Raw genomic sequence first — 21442 nt, 5'->3', positions numbered from 1 at the left:
TCTTGGGAACGAGAAATGTCTTATATAAACATTTTTAATATTATGTTTCTTTATAACAACTCAAATTCTCGTATCCATTACATTGTTACATTTTTGGGTAAGAATCTGCTATTGTCCATTTTTTCTGGTGGACTATAAATCCAATGTTTTGTCTTTGATGGGCATAAAAAACTAAAAATATTTAAAAAGTCACAAAAAAACTTTTTTTATAATATTTGTCTACCTTATTTTTTATAGTTCTTATTGTTCTGTACTTGCTGACACAATTTTATGTAAGTCGTTTGGCATGAACAAAGAAGAGAAAGGAAGAGTGGTCCGAATTGCCAAATAGTGGGCGGGGGATTATTAGTTATTCCGGACGGGACAGCAGCAGTGATCTCAAACCCGTTCCCCTCTTGTGTTGCAACTGATGTTCGACTGAACACGGTAAGACAAACTCATTTATAGATAAGTGAATATTGTTGATTATTGCAATAGATGAAGCTCATATGACACAAGAATCCTGACATGAGAAATATCTTGAGCATCAATGATCAGTTCATTTAAACAAGCGTCACTGAAAGCTTTCACTGACACTATGAGCAGTTCATGCAGCTGTAAATACATACTACAGTATACATGTGCTTTATGTAGGGTGACCATATGTCCTCTTTTTCGGACCTTAAAAAAGCGTCCGGTCGGGATTTCTACATTTGTGAAAATGTCCGGGATTCGGCTTTAGTTTCATTATGATGTGCATCTGGTCAAATAATTAATTGTGTGCGCGCGCATATTTGCACCGCTTTAACGACTCTTCGTAAGTCCCGCCTTCTCGCGCACCAATTGGTCGATTATAAGAGACTTGCAGCAACTATTGGCCAAATTCCTGCCTGTCAATCTCTCCGCTGTTGTGTTCTGCATCAAACTGTTGACACAATGCCCAAACGAAAGTGCAAATTTACAGAAGATTTGCACAAAAAGTTCCTCTGCTTTCGTCCAGGTGGAGATCCGTGGGAATCTGAATGTATTCATGTAAAACTGCACTTTTGTGTCCGTTGCTAATAAAGGTGCAAGTGATTAAGCACACATTACGCCTCCTACACACTACACAACTTTCAAAGATGTCGGATCATGGTACCGTTCATATTCTGTCTGTCTTGTCATGGAAGTCGTATTGTTTATAAATTACATGAGGAATCGGCGACAGGAGTGACACATTACAAAACATTTCACTATTGACGAATCCCAACGACACTGTCTGGACGAGAAATCACGTTTCACAACAGAGAACACTCGAGAAATGATTCGAGATACAAAAACAAAAGCATGATCATATGTTAAGCATTTCACAATATGATGTGTATGTTTTTATTCATGTATTTTATTGGTTACAATATGAAAAAGAGCTCCTACTGAAAAATCAACCTGTTTTCTTACCTGACTGTCCAAGAGAAGTGTCAGTTTCTCTCCAACTCTTCTCTTTCTCCACCCGGTTGTGCTGCAGTTCAGAGGAAACATCAAATAGGCGCTGCTGCTGCTCACAATATCCCACTAATGTTTCCTCCATTTCCTCCAAATGAGAGTTTCTTGATACCGCAGCCGTTAGTTGATGTTCTGTTGCCGGTACATCAGGACTCCTCCCACTGAAACTTCCCGCCCGTTTCTTGCTCTCTCATTGGCTGTAGGTCAACGCTGCAGTTGTATTCAGTCAAAACACATTTCACAATGTGCGATTTTTAACATTATAAATGTCTCTGACATCAGCAATGCCTTTTTATTTATTTATATACATTCATGTTATGCTAATAGAGAGTCTTTTTCACTGTATTGAAGTTTGCATTCATAGTAACACTGTTTTGAACCCTATTATCCCTCCGGCGGAAAAAAAGGTGTCCTCTATTTTGGAAAACCAGACTATGGTCACCCTTGGTTTATGAAATCAATTTCAAAGATTAATGCTGTTTCATATATACTTTTATGTTATGATGTCATCAGTATGGCTCCTCCTCTTCCTTTGATATTTCTGCTCATGATTGCAGCAGGTGAGTCACTGATATTACATGATCACAACTTTAATGTTGAATTTTATTCATGAAATATCTGCCTTTTGTTCCATGTATTTCTTTGTCTGTGTGGTGTGATGTTGATCTGATCATTTGTTCAGTTGTGTTCTCTGTTCAGTTTTCACACGTCTGAATGTTCATTTCTGCTTTTCTGCAACACCTTTAATAAAAACTCATGAAGAACTTCACACTCATTTATCACATCATCAGTCAAGAGTTTGAGAAGATACTGTGTTATAAAGTGTTCATGTGCAATAAGTGTTTAAAATGTATGTTAAAGTTTTATAGTATTGTCTAATAAATCAAATGATAACTTATTTTTCAGGGGTTTATAGTGCTGATGATTGGGGTGTGAGTTACAGCTCTTCATACATCTGTGCACTAAAGGGGTCATCAGTGATAATGTCCTGCACTTATAAACACCCTCCTGGATATAAGATCGAGAACGTGTTCTGGACCAAATTTAGTGAAAAGGGTGTAGAGCCTCCAGATCTGTCCAATGACACTGAATACAGTCAGAGGATTCAGTATCTGGGAGATAAACAGCAGAACTGCACCATCAGACTGAATGATGTGACACAGAAGGATTCACACGAGTACTATTTCAGATTCATTACTAATAAACCTGATGGAAGATGGACTGGTACACCTGGAGTGACTCTTAATATCACAGGTAACATTTTTCACAATTCAGTCTTGATTGTTTTTATTTGGGTTTATGATCTCCATTTAAGATCAATTATATTCTGGGAAAGAAATCTTCATCCACAATATATCCAGATGTCAAGTGTTGTTGTTGTCAGATCTTCATGTGGAGTCTCCTGAGAGCGTGACAGAGGGAGATACAGTCAGTCTGACATGTAAAAGCACCTGTAATCTGTCTGACAGAACAACATTCATCTGGAGGAAAAACACACAGTCATTAACTGAGAGAAACAATAAACTCCTCCTGCAGTCAGTCAGAAGAGAGGATGCAGGCAGATATAGCTGTGCTGTACACGGACTAGGGATGCACCGATAACACTTTTTGGAAAACGAGTACGAGTACGAGTACTTGCATTTCAGTACTCGCCGATACCGATACCGAGTACTTAATAAAAAACATGATTTAAATTTACAGGTAACAGCTTTAGTCATATAACTTAACAAAAAACAAGGGACTAGTTTGGAATTAAGAACATTTATTTAAAATGAAAAGCATGTTGTATGCAACATTATACAGAATAAATAATTATAAAAAAAATTTAAACAGTGACAGTGCAACTCAAGTATTTTTTTCAGTTTGTTGTAAACTCTGCCGCTTTGGACAACACAAGGGGCATTAATAAACATCTTTGCTATTTAGTGCACAATATTTGAATAAACTAACAACATCCACCAACATAGAACTGTGGCAGTCAGTGCAACTGAGGTAGGTATTAACATCAAGTCTAAGACGACTCACTTAATGGAGCCTATTTAGAAAAAGTGAGTGGCAGGTTTTTTTTAAGAAAAGTAGCTTTTCTGCATTATCAGCAGTCAGCCTGTTTCTGTTTTCATCTATAATGTGTGACACTGAGCTAAAAAGCCTTTCACTTTCCACACTGCTACATGGGGCTGAGAGGTATTTATGGGCCATTTTAGCCAAAGTGGGGAACCTGATTTTGTTGACACCCCAGTACTTCAGAGGACTGTCTTCACGAGGGCTTGGGGCCTCTCCGAGGTATGTGTCGAGCTCAATGGAAGCACCTGCTGCCAGCGGCTGTGCTGCCTGGGGCTGCTCCTTAGCGATTTCTTCAAATACAGTGTCCAGACAGCTGCTAGTGCTGGCCTGGGCCTTGAGGAACAGTTTAGCAGGAGGTTCTGCAGCTTCTGCCCGACTCCCTCTGCCTCAGCTCTGGACATCATCTGCAGCTCCTGCTTCAGGTGCAGCTTGGCCTCCGGAGCAGTGTTGCTGGAGAAGAAGCGATCTTTATACCTGAACAAAATTCATGAATGTATTAATATGTGGAAAAATAGGACAGATTTTAGTTTCCCCTAAACCACTGTCACAAATGCCAGCCATTTGGCTTTCTGGTAGTAATAAGGGAAATATATTTCATATTATATATATATTGCATACATTTGTATTTGTGTATTTTAGTTACAAAACTATAATATAATATTTCAGATGGAATTAATTAATCTTACATTTAGTACTGTAGTTTATCATTGAATACCTATAGCACACAGACTTTACCTTGGGTCAAGTATGGTGGAGATGAAGTACAGTGGGTTGGTCTCGACGTCACTGAAGCGCTTCTTGACAGCTGCCAGTAAGGTTGCTTTCATTGTCTTGACGCCTTGGTCCTCGTCTGTTTCTCTGTTTAGAAGTCTCACTAGCACAGTCACAGCTGGGATGACATCAGAGGCTAGTGCATCGTAGCTGCTCACTTTTTAGTTAGTTCCTCAAAGGGGCGAGGATGGCAACAGTCTTCTCCATAAGAGCCCATTGGTGAGGGGTGAGATAGTCAGGAGTTCATGCTCGGACACATACACCCCCAGCATTCGCTTTTGCTCAATAAGGGACTGGAGCATGTAATACGTGCTGTTCCAGCCGTCTGTACGTCCTGCTGCAGTCTCTTTATTGGCTGGTTGAGCTGTCCCTGAATGTCCTCGAGGCGGAGTAGGCTAAGGCAGAATGTTTAAAATGCCCAACTATTTTCCGCCCCACTGCTATAGCATCAGCTATGCTCCTCTGTGCTAATAAGCCCTCGTGAACAGCCAGTTGGAGCGCATGCGCGACACACGGCAGACTTGGGAGCCCTGCGTCATTCATGGCTTTAATCATGTTTTTGGCATTGTCACGAAGCACAACATGTACTGATGTTTTAGGTATACCCCATGTCTGGAGCATTTCCTCAAACACATACGCTATAGCCTGGCCGGTGTGCGAGCCGCGGAATTGTTTCGCATGTAATATGGCTTGTTGCGGCGTGAAACTCTCGTCTATCCACTGGCAGGTTAGGCTAATTAGCGACACGGGGCTAACACTGCTTGTCCAAATATCCGTGGTGAAACTAAACGCAGAGGAGGCTTGCAGTAGGCTGTGGATATGTTTTTGCATGGAGTCGTGTAGTTTAGGCAGCTCCGTGTCAGTCATGTAGCGGCGGCTTGGGACATCATATCTGGGCTCCAGAACATGGAGGAGACGCAGGAATCCCACATTTTCTACCTCCGAGAGTGGCTGGTCACTCAATGCAATGTACTCGATAATTGCCTGTGTTATTTTCACAGCACGTGGATTGTCTCTGGACATTTTATCTCGTCTTGCAAGAGTTTGCTGCAGCGTGGGTTGTGTTGGTTTAGAAGCGTGGGTAAACTCTTTGTACTCGTTGTCATGTTGGGATTTTAGGTGCTTGATTAAATTACTTGTGTTAAATGCGCTACCTTTTGAGCCTCCTCTGGACAATTTCGCTGAGCACAATTTGCAGTCCGCCTTTGTTTTGTCATCTTCATTCACTTTGAAATAGTTCCACACGGCTGACATGTCTCGTCTCGCCTCGCCTTCTCCCGCTCTGAGGTGCAGCTGGGGCCTGGGGCGGGCACTCGACGCCTGTGATTAACCCCTTACACGCGCTCAAACATAGACATTTCTCAGACCGTGGTATCGGTCCCCGGTATCGGGGACTTTTAACAGTACGAGTACTTTAGAAAATGTGGTATCGAGGTCGATACCAGATACCGTATCGGTATCGGTGCATCCCTAACACGGACACAATCTCACATCACCTCATGTTGATCTCAATGTTAAATGTAAGTACATATACAGAGTTCAAGACTACATGTGTCTGTTCCACAATCAAGTGAGTTTCTCCAGAGTCAGCATTTTAAGACATCATAGACACTCACCCGACACGAAGGCTGTTCAACACCCTGCCTCCTAAAATATCTTGTTTTGGACAAATTGTAAAATATCATCGTATGAATCCTTCCCTGTGTAGACAATCCAAGAATTCACTGTGATGAGCTCGGAGGAAAAATAAATCCAAGATGCGACGTAGCAAGAACATTTAAAATAACAGAAAACTGAATATTTCACCTGTAAATGTGTGTTATGTATATTTATGCTGATTAGAGAAGCGTGTTGTTCTTCTCATCGTTGCGCTGTCTCTAACAAGACTTCATTTCAGTTCGGATGCTGCTATAGAATACAGTGAGGAAGATCACTAGATTGTGGAACACATTTCTCTGGTCAATGGTGAGAAAATATCAAGTGTATTATTGGAGAATCTGAAAAATGCATATAAAAATCTTAAATGTAAATCTGTTGTTCAGGTGTCTCTAAATACACAGACCATTTGTAAAACTGAGAATAAAATAAGCAAATCAATCTACTGTAAAAACTTCAACTTGAAGACTTTCAGTAATAGACTGAAACATTTCAATTATTTCACTTGTAGACTCTCCAAAGAATGTCTCAGTGTCCATGAGTGGATCTGGTGAAATAGTTTTGGGTGATTCAGTGAATCTGACCTGCAGCAGTGATTCAAACCCACCTGTTCTGAACTACACCTGGTTTAAGGAGAATGAAAGTTCATCTGTTGGATCGGGACAGAGTTACAGTGCACTACAGAGTGGATTCTTCTACTGTGTGGCTCAGAATCAACATGGATCTCAGAGATCAGCTGCTGTATCAGTGACAGGTAAAGATTTGATTCATACTAGATCACACCTGTATAACTTCACATCTCTCTTCAGTTTGAGAATTCATCTTCATGTTCTTCCTCTTTCAGTCCATTATAGATCTGGTTGGCATGTAGTGTTGGGGATCACAGTGGGTGGCACAATCATCATCATCATCTTCATCATCCTGTTTATAATGTGAGTTCAGACTCTAAACACACAATTGAATCATGTGTAACATCTCCAACATCAGAAGAAATCAGATGAGTTGAGCTCCAGTCGAGGAATATTACATGTCATATATGCAACAATAAAGTGTTTTATTTGTGATTGTTTTGGACAGTAAGAGAGAAAGAATGAACAGAAGATCTGCTATAAAGGAGAATGAGGTGAGATGATCACAGAACTACAAAATAAGAAAACAACTGTTATTTTTATAGTCACTATTAACTGTACAGAGATATTAAGAGTATAATTCATATGAGTGCAAATACTGGATCTGATTCTTCAGTATTCGGTGTTGAAGTTCTTCATTAAAAGAAGTCGAGTGATTGAACTGAATGACATAAAGTTCTTCTGAACAAGACAGTTTATATTTGTAATATTTGTAATCATTTCTTCTCTCTCTGTTTCTCTATAGACTGCTGATCGCTGTGATGACACATACACAACTCTTGATCTCAAGACCAGATCTTCTGATGATGTGTACAACACAATCACAGTGAGTCTCAAGAGCAAAGAGACATTATTGAGGATTTCAAGTCAGTTTCTACAGTGAGAGATTGTATTTATAATCTCTGTCTCTCACACAGACTGTTGATCACAATTACAATCTCACATCTTCTCAATACTGTTAATAAACAACAAAACTGTCCTGATCATCAGTCAACAGTAATAACAGTCAATAATATTCAAATACAAATGGACATTTCTCTGTAACAGTATTTTATTACTATTCATGTCCACTGCATTTGATTATAATTAATCAATGTTTAGTTAATAGTTTATTCATCATTCTTATTTATATAACGAGTTTCACAAATACTAAAAGTGTTGACAAGACTACAAACACATTCATTTAATTTTATCCTCACATTTATAATAAAGTTTGTGAATATTGTTTGCTAATGTGTTTTAATCAGTCCTTCTCTGTCTTATTGTTTGTTCAGCCCAACAGGAAGATGATGCAGTAAGAGGCGGAGCACAACCAATCAAATCCCTTCATCACTTCTGTGGGTGGAGCTTCGGATGATTGACAGGGATCATAATAAGTTACTGAAGTGTCATATTTGTTCTTCTTTAAAGCTTATGAAGTCTGATATATCAGGGGACATAAATAAAGATAAGTTCTGTGTAAAAGTTGCTGATACACACATGTGTTCAAATAAATCAGAGGATTAAAACAACTCCTGAAGTGATGTTCAATAGGATACAAACTCACTGCTGTGACATTTCACTGTTTACAGAAGACGTCATTTTACCCTAAATACAGAAAAATCTTCATTGCACAACTTCAGTCTTTTAGATCAGCTTGTTTTTGTATCTCTTGCACTTTTTTAAGTGGGACATTTCACTTGTAATTACTGTATGTGTCACATGAACTTGTTTAACAACCTCAAACCACCACCAGAGGTCTCTATCTGATGTTTACTGACATGAACATTGATCTGCATCACTTCCTGCTTTGCTGGGATGGCCACTTCCTCATTTACCACCAGTATCAATTGCCATCTACAGGAGAAACATTAGAAAAGCATTTGAGTTTGTTCTTTTCAAGATCTCTTGTTATTAAGAAGTAATTACACCTGTAATAAAGAAACAGAGGAACAATAAACATAAACAGATGTGTGTATTCATGTTATCATTGTAATCTAATATCTACCCCACTTTATTATATCACCACAGGTTTGTTAACGGGTAAAGACGGTCAGTTAAGACTCCTCAGGGGGTTCAGATGATAATAAACTTAAACTGAGATTTAAACATAAACTACAAAATATGAAAACAGATTCCTCAAAACATGGAAATAACTTTCTATATTGAAGTTGATATTATTTTGCTGTAAGAACTGGATTTTGGTGAGTCATTCCCAATTCTCGGTCTCTCCTCCGGGACACCGGTTAATAGTCCAGCGTTAAAGAAATCTAAAGCTGATGTCTCGTTACATGAGCTTCAAGAGAACATCCTCACAGCCTCAACAAGAGAACAGACTCCCCTGAAGAAATGATCAAAACAAATTCAAACACCACTGAAGAGCTGGAATCATCCCTCCTTTTTGTCAATGCAGAAATTGTTGAATTACGAAGTGTAAAGGTGAACTAACAGCCAAAGTTGCCGAACAAGCAAGTGCTATAGCTCAGTTGGGAAATAGAATCGTAGAAACAGAGCGTCACAAACCGAGGTGGTGTTTACGACTCTACAGGGTTTCAGAAACGGGAACTGAGAATGTTAAGATCAAAGTGACGGAGATCAGCAAAGGAACGGTGCCTGAGTTTGTTGAAAAAAGTGAGGCGGTGAAAGTAGCTCACAGATTAGGCAAGCCGGTGTCGGGTCGAGCAAGGGTCTTTATCATTCTGTTTGCGCTGTATGTGTGTGTGTGTGTGTCTGTGTGAGTGAGTGTTTGTGTGTGTGTGTGTGAGTGTGTGTGTGTGTGAGTGTGTGTGTGTATGTGTGTGTGTGTGTGTGTGTGTGAGGGTATTGTGCTATAAATGTGGTTTATGAGGACATTTCTAGTGTCCCCATAATTTAAATATGATTTAAATAGTCTGCCTTGAGACATTACACAGGTCACATAAACTACAACACATAGAGACTGTATCACCTAGATATCTCATAGAGACTGTGTCTGATCGCCGAACTACGAAACACAATACCCTCACTAAATCATTTAGAAAAAATTTGATTAAGGTCAAACTTGAACAAAACAAACAAATTAAAAATACACATCATATACGGCTACTAAACATTAGATCTCTTTCTACCAAAGCACTAATTGTTAATGGAATGATTACAGATCATAGATTGGATGCGCTCTGTTTGACTGAAACCTGGCTTAAACCGGATGAATATATTAGTTTAAATGAATCTACTCCCCAGGTTATTGTTATAAACATGAGCCTCGTCTGAAGGGTCGAGGAGGAGGTGTTGCTACAATTTACAGTGAAGTTTGTGGTGTTACTCTGAGGACAGGATATAAATGTAAGTTTTTTTTAACTAATAATGCTTAACGTGACACCGTCAAATATAAATAAAAATCTCTGTCGTTCTTTACCCTTGCTACAGTGTATAGATCACCCGGCCTTATTCTGATTTCCTTAGTGAATTTGCTAATTTTTTATCAGATCTTGTAGTTACTGTAGATAGAGCCTTAATTGTTGGTGACTTCAACATTCACATAGATAATGAAAATGATACATCGGGATTAGCATTTATCTGTATTCTCAATTCTTTTGGAGTCAGACAAAATGTAACAGGACCAACTCATCGCCATAATCATACGCTAGATTTAATTCTGTCATATGGAGATGATGTTGATAATATAGAAATTCTGCAGCAGAGCGATGACATCTCGGATCATTACCTCGTCTCTTGCATGCTGCAATCAGCTAATGTTACTCAATCTACACCACGCTATCGTTCAGGTAGAACTATTCTTTCGACCACTAAAGATAGCTTCACTAATACATTTCCAGATCTATCTCATATACTCAATAAACCCCAAAGCCCAGAAGAACTTGATGAAATAACAGAAAAATTGAAATGCAGTCTTCTCTAGCACCCTTGATGTTGTCGCCCCACTTCGATTAAAGCCCTGCACCATGGTACAATGATCACACTCATGCTCTCAAGAGAGCTGCTCGGAAAATGGAGCGCATGTGGAAAAATACAAAATTAGAAGTATTTCATGGTGCATGGAAGGATAGTGTCTGTAGCTACAAACACGCACTCAAAGCTGCCAGGTCAGCATATTTTAGTAAACTCATAGAAAATAACCACAACAATCCTAGATGTTTATTCAGTATTGTGGCTAAATTGGTTAGGAATAAAGCCTCAACAGAACCAGATATTACGTCACAGCTCAAGAGTAATGACTTCATGAATTTCTTTACAGATAAAATTAAAAATCTGTAATTCCATAATGGAATTATGCAATCATCTGTCATAGCACCTCAGAAAACAGTGTCTCATAATTTTCCACATGTGCAACTTCAATCCTTCACTATCATAGGTCATGAAGAGCTAACAAAACTTATCGAAACATCAAAAGCCACAACTTGTTTGTTAGATCCTATACCAACTAAGCTCTTAAAAGAGGTATCTCCTGTAATATCAGAACCTCTTCTTAATATCATTAACTGCTCGCTATGCTTAGGACATGTCCCAAGAAACTTTAAAATGGCAGTTATCAAACCGCTTATTAAGAAGCCACAACTTGATCCTGGAGAACTTGCTAATTATAGACTGATTTCAAATCTCCCGTTTATGTCAAAAATACTAGAAAAGGTAGTATCCTCCCAAATATGTTCATTTCTACAGAGAAATAGTATAAGAATTTCAATCAGGATTTAGTCCTCATCACAGTACGGAGACTGCACTTATCAGAGTTACAAATTACTTGCTCTTATCATCTGATCGCGGCTGCATTTCACTTCTAGTGCTTTTAGATCTTAGTGCAGCATTCGACACGATAGATCACGACATTCTCTTGAATAGGCTGGAGAATTATGTTGGAATTTGTGGAGTTGCATTAGCATGGTTTAGGTCATATTTAGCAGACCGCTACCACTTTGTCTATGTAAATGAGGAATTGTCAAACCAAACAAAAGTAAAATATGGAGTGCCACAGGGATCAGTTTTAGGGCCTCTGCTTTTCTCCATGTATATGCTTCCCCTGGGAGATATTATCAGGAATCGTGGGATAAGTTTCCACTGCTATGCTGACGATACACAACTTTATATTCCTTCAAACCTGATGAGATTTCACAATTCTCAAAATTAGCAGAGTGTATCAATGAAATAAAAGATTGGATGGCCAGAAATTTCCTTCTACTCAATTCTGACAAAACAGAGGTTCTAATTATTGGACCAAAAAACTCTGAAAATAAGCCACTAAAATATAATTTGACTCTAGATGTATGTACTGTTACATCATCTCAAACAGCGTAAGAACTTGGATGTTATATTTGATACCAATCTGTCCTTTGAAAATCAAATTACAAATGTTTGTAGAACAGCATTCTTCCACCTAAGAAATACTGCTAAATTAAGGCATATGCTCTCGGTTGCTGATGCCGAAATACTAATTCATGCGTTCATGACCTCAAGACTAGAGTATTGTAATGCATTACTGGGAGGATGTCCAGCAAGATCAATAAATAAACTTCAATTGGTTCAAAATGCAGCAGCCAGAGTGCTGACGAGAACCAAGAAATATGATCATATTAGCCCCATTTTATCATCGTTACATTGGCTACGTGTTAAATTCCGTATTAATTTTAAAATTCTGTTAACTACGTACAAAGCTTTGAATGGTCTAGCCCCGCAGTACTTAAGTGATCTTCTACCACGCTATATTCCAACACGCTCATTAAGATCGCAAAATTCTGGCCTGTTAATAGTTCCTAGAATATCAAAATCCACTAAAGGAGGAAGATCCTTTTCATATTTGGCACCTAAACTATGGAATAGTCTCCCAAACACTGTTCGAGATGCAGACACACTCTCTCAGTTTAAGTCTAGACTAAAGACTCATCTATTTAGCCAGACATACACCTAATTTATCCTCCAACCTACAATTAGGCTGCTTTAGTTTAGTCTGCCGGAACCAGAAACATTGAGCATGATCTTGAACTCTGCAATAAATTGAATGGCATCTACGCTTACATCTTTTTATTTGTTTCCCTGTCTCAACCTCGGGACTCCTATCCTGAGGTCACCAGAACCGGCTGGATCCAGCACCATTCCTGCTTCATGTTGGACTCCACTGCTACATGTTGCTGAATGATGATGACTAAATGCAGCCGGTGCCAGCCAAACATCACTTCAGTTTATTATTATGGACTTCAGAGGATGAAATGATGCCAACTCCAACATGCATCACCTCGGTCTATTTATGGACTACGATCTTGAAATGAAATGCATAGACTAACTATTGCCAACAAAAGCCTTCATCAGCCAATTAACAAGGACAATTGCATCTATGTGAACTTCTGCAATTAATCAAGATGGACTTCAAATACTTTGGTCATTAATCTTACAGTTCAAACACAATCGATGTTTAATCACTGACCCTTAACACTTAGTTTAATAATTTTAAACCATGATTTTACCTATACATAATTAATATTTACATTACATTCATAATGTTAGCCAGAGGGAACTGGCCCCCACAGTGAGTCTGGTTTCTCCCAAGGTTATTTTTCTCCATTAATCTACATCTTATGGAGTTTTGTGTTCCTTGCCACAGTCAGCCTACAGCTTGCTCACTGGGGTTATTAATACAATTATCATTTAATTATTTTTAAACACTATTAAAATCATATTTTATCTAAATTACACAATGATGATTCATCGACTTTATAGACATTACAGTTTTATCGTCTGTTAATGCTGATCTTCTGTAAAAGCTGCTTTGAAACGATGTGTGTTGTGAAAGGCTTATACAAATAAAATTGAATTGAATTGAATTGAATAAATAGCTTAAAAACATATTAAACAATGTTTTATTGAAAATGTAAAAATGCAGAAAGTTTTTTGTGAGGGTTAGGTTTGTACAGTATAAAAATCATTATCTTATCGTTGTTAAAAGTAAAACATGTAAGACACTTGAATCAAATGCAATGTTGTGTTTTAGTAACATAACCCTGTTTGTTAAGCTAACGTTAAACTTTGTCTTTGTTAACCCATTTGTTCATCTTCTGTATAGTGACTATGAAAGTAAATTTGTATATCATCTCATTTTGTTTTAGAAACCCATTTTACCCCAATTAAGGTAATTAAAATGTATTATTAATCAATCACTATTTTGAGTTTGAGTTGAGAGAAGAAATCTCATACAATGCATTATTTTGTCACCTCAGTTTTCCATTAAGCATTGTACACTATTAAAGATGTATCATTTTTACACGTCATACCATATCCTGTACAACAGCATAAGGAATTTTCAGCATCATCACTGCAGTCTTTAGTGTCACATGATCCTTCAGAAATCATTATAATATGTTGATTTTCTAATATGGGCATATTTACATCACATTTTACACATTTACACCTGAACACATATTTGCAAGCACAAGCTTCCTTGATGATAATGAGGCAGCATAAACACTAGATAAAATATAATCTAAACATTCATATTATTTTTATATCATATTACATATCATATTTATATCATATAGCATACAATTTAAATACCTGCTTTAGCCAAAACAACATTTAAATGTAACTAAATCTTGCCTATTAGGAGTCATATTTCAAATTTCAATCCTGGCTGGCAAGTCTGTAAATATGCACATGTTTATATAAAAGAGCATGTGAACTAATGGAAGTAAAACTAAATTACTTACTCGTCCGAAATTGTATCCTCCACTGGATCAAGTCTCTCTTCAAAATACAAACGTTCATCAGAGTACCGCTCTTCTTCTGAGGAAAAAGGTTAACTCTTCGTCACTATCAAGGAGTTTCACCTGTGTATCTTGCGATCTTTGAAAAGCGCAGAAAATTAATGAACTAGTTGTTTTAAGGCACAGTCAGGGGCGTTCACCATTTGCATTAATCGTCTCAGCACATAGCGTATGAATACTGCGCTCTGCCCGTGGGTGTGATCACATTAGGGATAATTAGCTGAGCAAGGAGAAACTGTACATCGCTTTGTTTCATACAGATTACATTGCAGGAGAATATTTGTTTTAAATTTGAATTGTTTTATTTAAAAGTAGACATTTTAAGCTTTCTTTAGACATATGTTTCATGTTAGTGTGATAAGTATTCGCGGAGTTTCGGTTCATTTTTGTGACGTGTTTCAGAAATATGCTCGCGAACCCAGAGACTGCTTACAGCTCACCCTTTTTATTTTCTTTATTTTACAAAAGTACAAGATTTTGTTGTTATTGTGAGTGTACACAAATAAAAGTAGACTCATTATAGTCTCTAATGATGTGCTATACTTATTTGTATGCCCCAAAATGACAGAGAATTTTAAGTTGTTTCAGCTGTAATGACGAAAAAATCCTGCAGGACGTGCCGGCCCGTCCGTCGACCCCTGAATGACCCTGAATACATGATAAAAATATTCCAAATATCCTCCCTCTGTGACTTTCAGAAGTCACACCTTCATTTTCTTTACCCAGAGTGCAGTTTCGTAATTCAGTCACCTCAGTTATGCAATCTAGTGACTCAATTAAGTCACATAACTCTACCACCAATGACCAGATTATGCAACGGCACTCGGTGGGGAATACAGAACCAAACATCTTCATTCATGTTACATTAAGAAAGGATTCTGTCTCCCTATACCTTCATTCAATAGATGAAACATATTAGCATGTTATAAGCATGAGCGTGCAATTGGTTTAGCCTTGCTTGTGGTTGTTACAGTTATGTAGAGTATATCAAACCTAAAACTAAATATTCATCGTACTATTAAGAGTTCGTTTTTGTAGTGTAGATGTCTTCAACCCAGATACTTTAGCATAGAAGAGGTTCACTAGCACTTCTATCCTGGGGCATGGATCATCATATTCATCTTCTTCATATATTCATTGGAGGAATCAATTTCCTCCCATCTTGTTTTTCTATCCATCCAGGGTAGTTTCCATGGCATTGTAGTGGACCATACACAATGATCAATGTCATCTGCTTTACTGTAGCTCAGATCAAGAATAATTTTACCAATGGTAACACACAACAGAATATTATTCCTCCCACAAGGATTGTTATTCCAATCATTATATTAATTTAGCTAATTGTGCACCCCATTTCTTAAACAATTCTATTTAATTTGTTTTAAACTGACAACAGATCATTGAACCGGGCTTCTCCTTCTTATCACATGAAAAGGCTTCCTCACACTCACATTATCTCCAACTGCAAGTGCTCTCAAAGTGGCCTGTACTGCAGCACTGTTGAGGACTTTGCCCAGCAGTTCTCGGCAGTCAAGAAGCAGACAGAGGTGCATTCTCTATCAGCTAACAGCCTGCAGATCCCCAACCCTCTTGATGGAAGTGAGCGCAGTCAGGAGGGCTGTCTTCAATGAGAGGGCCTTAAGCTCGACAGAATCCAGGGGCTCCAACGTGGCTCTCTATAGGCCCAGCAGGACCACAGAGAAATCCCACAAATGAACGAGAAGTGGCCAATGAGAATTCAACCTCCTGGCACCTCTAAGGAACCCGATGATCAGGACGTGCTTCCCCAAGGACTTACTGTCCACCGCATCGTGGTGTGCTGCTATAATGGCCACATACAGCCACCCCTCCAAATTCTCCTGCAGGAAGGAAAGCACCAACCCGACTGCAGGTCTCTGTGGGTCTTCACCTCGGGAAGAAAACCAATTTGCAAACAGATGCCACTTAAGGCATACAGCTGCCTCGTAGAGGGAGCCCTGGCCTGAGTGATAGTGTTTACCACCGGCGGTAGTAGCCCACTTAGGTCTTCCACTTCCGGTCCAGGGTCTGGACGTTGAGGTTCCAGAGGTCTGGGTGTGGGTGCCAAATCGTGCCATGTCCCTGAGAAAGGAGGTCCTTCACAAGGAGTGTGATCTCCGAGAACCAAGTCTGGGTGGGCCAGAATGGCGCTACCATCATGACCTGTTCTTCGTCCTCCCTAACTTTGCTCAATGTCCGTTCAAGCAGGCTCACTGGGGGAAACGCATACTTGCGCTGGCCATCTGTGTGCCAGCACATCCATGCCGAGAGGGCAGTTCAGGCAATTCAGCACCGGCTGAGCAGGCGGTTGAGAGGCGTGCTGTTATAGTGACTGAGTCCAACTCCATCCCGAGATAAGAGATGCTCTGCACCAGCTCTTTGTGGTCCGGAGAGCTCTTTCCCAGTTGCCCTGAAGCCCCAATTGGCTGAGGTGTCTGAGCACCAGGTCCCTGTGTGCTCACAATAGATCTCGAGAGTGAGCTAAAATCAGCCAGTCATCAAGATAATTGAGGATGGGGACACCCACTTCACTTAGCGGGGAAAGGGCTGCCTCTGCGAATTTCATAAAGACACAAGGCAACAGGGACAGATGGAAGGGAGGTTCTTGTACTGGTATGCCTGACCGCCAAAGGCTGAACCATTTTCAGGAATGGTCAGTGTCGAGGCAGAATCACAGACATGAAGGGCGTCAACTTCCTGTCTGCTTCTTGACTGCCGATAACTGCTGGGCAAAGTCCTTGACAGTGCCGCAGTACCGGCTACTTTGAGAGCACTTGCAGTTGGATATAAAGTGAGTGTGAGGAAGCCTTTTCTTATGATAAGAAGGAGAAGCCCGGTTCACGGTTTTCAGTGCAAAGACAAACAGGACCTAGTACTTTCATTTCAGGTGGTGGGAAGCGATGGAATTCAGCACGTCTTTCTCTGTACCCAGAAAGGGAGACCTAGCAAGAACCTTTTCTATTAAAAATATACTTATAAAATCTGCTCAATGTGTGTTATGTATATTTATGATGATTAGAGAATCATGCTGTTCTTCTTCTAGACTGGAGCATTAAAAAGAGCTTCTAGACGACGCTTAAAAGAGTGGGCTGTGCCCGTGTTGTTTGCCTGGAATGACTTCTCTCTACCGGCAAGGTCTGGGAGAGAACACAACGGCAAGAGGATGATGTAACTAAAGAGGAAAACATGTATGTCGATGTGTTGCTTCAATGCCACGATTACAATGCCAAACCAGAACCATCAGCTTTGGATATAGCATATGAGAAAATGGAAGCGCAACAGCAGGTGATAGAAGAACTGCAAAAGAGGCTGGAAGAAGTTACACTGAAAGAACAATTTGGCTTGGAGAGGTTTTCAGCATTGGATGATGACATCAGATTGTTTACCAGGTACGTATTGTGTCATATGACATTCATATTGCATCCCCTGTGGTAATGACTTTGTTTCAGACCTAGATTGTGTTGTGTTGTACATTCATTCAATCAATTACCTTTATCTAGACTGGGTGACCAATGAGAGCAACTCTTTTATAAGGGGAACCCTATGAACACAGGACTACATTAAAGTAAATGAATAAAAGCAAGATAAGATTTACATGAACACATAGAACTACAAATATAATATAACAATGCAGCCTTCAAAAAATTCAGATCATGATGCAATTCATTCTAACAGGCCAGTGTACATTTACATTTATGCATTTGGCAGACGCTTTTATCCAAAGTGACTTACAGAGCCCTTATTACAGGGACAATCCCCGGAGCAACCTGGAGTTAAGTGCCTTGCTCAAGGACACAATGGTGGTGCCTGTGGGGATCGAACCAGTGACCTTCTGATTACCCGATTACCAGTTATGTGCTTTAGTCCACTACACCACTACCACTCTATGTGTACCACAGCCTGTAAAATAAAGTGTTACCCATCATTTTGTTTTTAAAAGCAGCTTGCTGATTAATAGGCACCCAAGACAACACTAATATCTGTTTCAATCTAATTAAAAACACAGCAGGATTATCAAAACTTGGGTCATTTTTTTGTATACCTTTCTGAGCGCAATTGGAATATGGATGTCTCCTGAGGTGCTTTTATTTTGTTTCCTCACTGTATTCTGGTTCTGTCAGTGACAAAGAATTGTTCAGGCAATCTGGCATGATCCCTGTTTTGAATAAAGATATGGTGTAATGGTGGACTAACCAGCTTTTTGTAGTAGCCTGCCTTCAAACTCCATGTCTGCATCTCTTCTCATTTCTGCTGTCTGCCTTGTTCCTTTGAGGATTCTTTCTGCAAGAGACTCTGCAGAACTCACTCCCATGACAAATCACACTCTCTAAAACGTGAGGAGGTGGTTGTAGGCCTCACGGAGCTGATGCCTCTCCTGTTCCGCTGCCTGCTCTTTTGTGGCAGCCTCAATCTTATAGGCCATGTCCAGTGTGACTATCAAGCTTTTAAGGTGGAAGTGCTCCTCTTCAGTGCACACATGCACACAGTCTGTTGGGTAAAGCATGTACTATTCAAGAGGCAGCGGTGGGTACGTTGGAGGATCTTGGTGCATATTGACCGACTTTCTGGGCAATATAGGCTAGTGGTAAGAGAGCACACTGTCCTTTTGTGCTAAGCCAAAAGCTGTCTCAACAGTCTTTTAGATCAGCTTGTTTTTTATCTCTTGCACTTTTTTAAGTGGGACATTTCACTTGTAATTACTGTATGTGTCACATGAACTTGTTCAACAACCTCAAACCACCACCAGAGGTCTCTATCTGATGTTTACTGACATGAACATTGATCTGCATCACTTCCAGCACATTCTGATGATGATCTTGAACTGGATGTTGAGATGTTGCAGAAGAGTAATTGTTACCTGCATCAATCCAGGAGCATCTGAGATGGTTTGATCTGTAAAATAAGGAAATAAAGACACAGATTAGACTGCAAGAAGGACTGTCACTATGTTTAAATGTTCTTCTTCTGTTGAGCTTTGCTGGGATGGCCACTTCCTCATTTACCACGAGTATCAATCGCCATCTACAGGAGAAACATTAGAAAAGCATTTGAGTTTGTTCTTTTCAAGATCTCTTGTTATTAAGAAGTAATTACACCTGTAATAAAGAAACAGGGGAACAATAAACATAAACAGATGTGTGTGTTCATGTTATCATTGTAATCTAATATCTACCCCACTTTATTATATCACCACAGGTTTGTTAACAGATGAAGACGGTCAGTTAAGACTCCTCAGGGGGTTCAAATGATAATAAAATTAAACTGAGATTTAAACATAAACTACAAAATATGAAAACAGATTCCTCAAAACATATGCTGGAAATAACTTTTTATATTGAAGTTGATATATGTAGAACGAGTCAGTGATGGGCAAGGAGGAAATGAAGACGTAGAGTTATTTTCCTAAGCAGACTTTTAACGGCCACAGCATTTACATTTATGCATTTGGCAGACGCTTTTATCCAAAGTGACTTACAGAGCACTTATTACAGGGACAATCCCCCAGAGCAACCTGGAGTTAAGTGTCTTACTCAAGGACACAATGGTGGTGACTGTGGGGATCGAACCAGTGTCCTTCTGATTACCAGATTACCAGTTATGTGCTTAGACCACTACACCACCACTACTCCTAACACAGCAGTGTTCACAACTTTTATATTTACAGCATTCAACAAACATGCAGGACCTCTGTACACACCAACACTAGACTGACGCGTGTCTCTATCTCCGGCTGGAGGTTCTGTGGATGTTTTTATTTCAGCTCTCCCTGTGCTCACTGAAATTAGAGACAGGTGTATAATTTGGCTCAGGTGCAAGCACCCTTACCGCTTTCTCCCCGGACGGAGCATTATATATTGTGGCATTATATTGCCACAATATAATTTTGCTGTAAGATGTTTGAGGTCAGTGATGTGGATGTGAGGGAGGGGCAGAGATATTTCCGCTGCTGTATTTAAAGAACTGTTAAAACCACAAACAGTCCATCAGATTAACGCTATAAAGTGGATGTGCTAATAAACTCTTGTCTTTTCTCGCTGGAGATCGAATTGAACTGAACACGGTAAGACAAACTCATTTATAGATAAGTGAATATTGTTGATTATTGCAATAGATGAAGCTCATATGACACAAGAATCCTGACATGAGAAATATCTTGAGCATCAATGATCAGTTCATTTAAACAAGCGTCACTGAAAGCTTTCACTGACACTATGAGCAGTTCATGCAGCTGTAAATACATACTACAGTATACATGTGCTTTATGAAATCAATTTCAAAGATTAATGCTGTTTCATATATACTTTTATGTTATGATGTCATCAGTATGGCTCCTCCTCTTCCTTTGATATTTCTGCTCATGATTGCAGCAGGTGAGTCACTGATATTACATGATCACAACTTTAATGTTGAATTTTATTCATGAAATATCTGCCTTTTGTTCCATGTATTTCTTTGTCTGTGTGGCGTGACGTTGATCTGATCACTTGTTCAGTTGTGTTCTCTGGTCAGTTTTCACACGTCTGAATGTTCATTTCTGCTTTTCTGCAACACCTTTTATAAATACTCATGAAGAACTTCACACTCATTTATCACGTCACAGACACAATTTATGAATATCATTACATCCCCTTTTCTTTAAAGAAAACACAAACAAGTAAACTCAGCATTATTTTATAACATGTTAACTTGCACTCTTTATATACTGTTAATAGAAATGATAAACTATAAACATTCACATTGATATACTTCAGCAATTCCTTACAGATTCAATCTGTCTTTTAATGTGTCTTGTAGATCTTCTAAGTGTAAATGTGTGATTGTTTGATGTTTGATTGCCTGTATGTGAATCAGTGTTGCAGTCGTGAATAATGCCGTTGAATCAGACTCAGCATTGCTTTGATTCAAGTCTTTCACTTCTTCAGACTTGAGAAGATCACGTCTATTTCGTCTGAGGATTTGTCCATCATCAGTTTTCACAGTATAAGATTTTGGAGCTACTTCTTGCATAACTGTGTCTTTTGTGCTCCAGTTCTCATCACTTGTGATTCTGACAACGTCATCCATCACCAATGGTTGTAGATGCTTTGCAGGCCTGTCAAAGTAGAACTTTTGTAT

General features: G+C 39.2%; 1 protein-coding gene across 1 annotated transcript in view; it reads left to right on the top strand.

Annotated features, from left to right (window-relative positions):
- Positions 1-360: 360 nt before the first annotated feature.
- The window catches only part of LOC127652014 (B-cell receptor CD22-like), a 56529-nt gene continuing 35447 nt past the window's right edge, over positions 361-21442 (top strand). The window contains exons 1-2 of the mRNA XM_052138078.1: positions 361-426; positions 20651-20697. Coding sequence (XP_051994038.1) covers positions 20652-20697 — 46 coding nt within the window. The 5' untranslated portion in view covers positions 361-426; position 20651. The remainder of the gene's footprint in view (positions 427-20650; positions 20698-21442) is intronic.

This window comes from Xyrauchen texanus, chromosome 11 (genome assembly GCF_025860055.1).
Source record: "Xyrauchen texanus isolate HMW12.3.18 chromosome 11, RBS_HiC_50CHRs, whole genome shotgun sequence".
NCBI classification, from domain to species: Eukaryota; Metazoa; Chordata; class Actinopteri; order Cypriniformes; family Catostomidae; genus Xyrauchen; species Xyrauchen texanus.
This window is presented reverse-complemented; position numbering and strand designations above follow the sequence as displayed.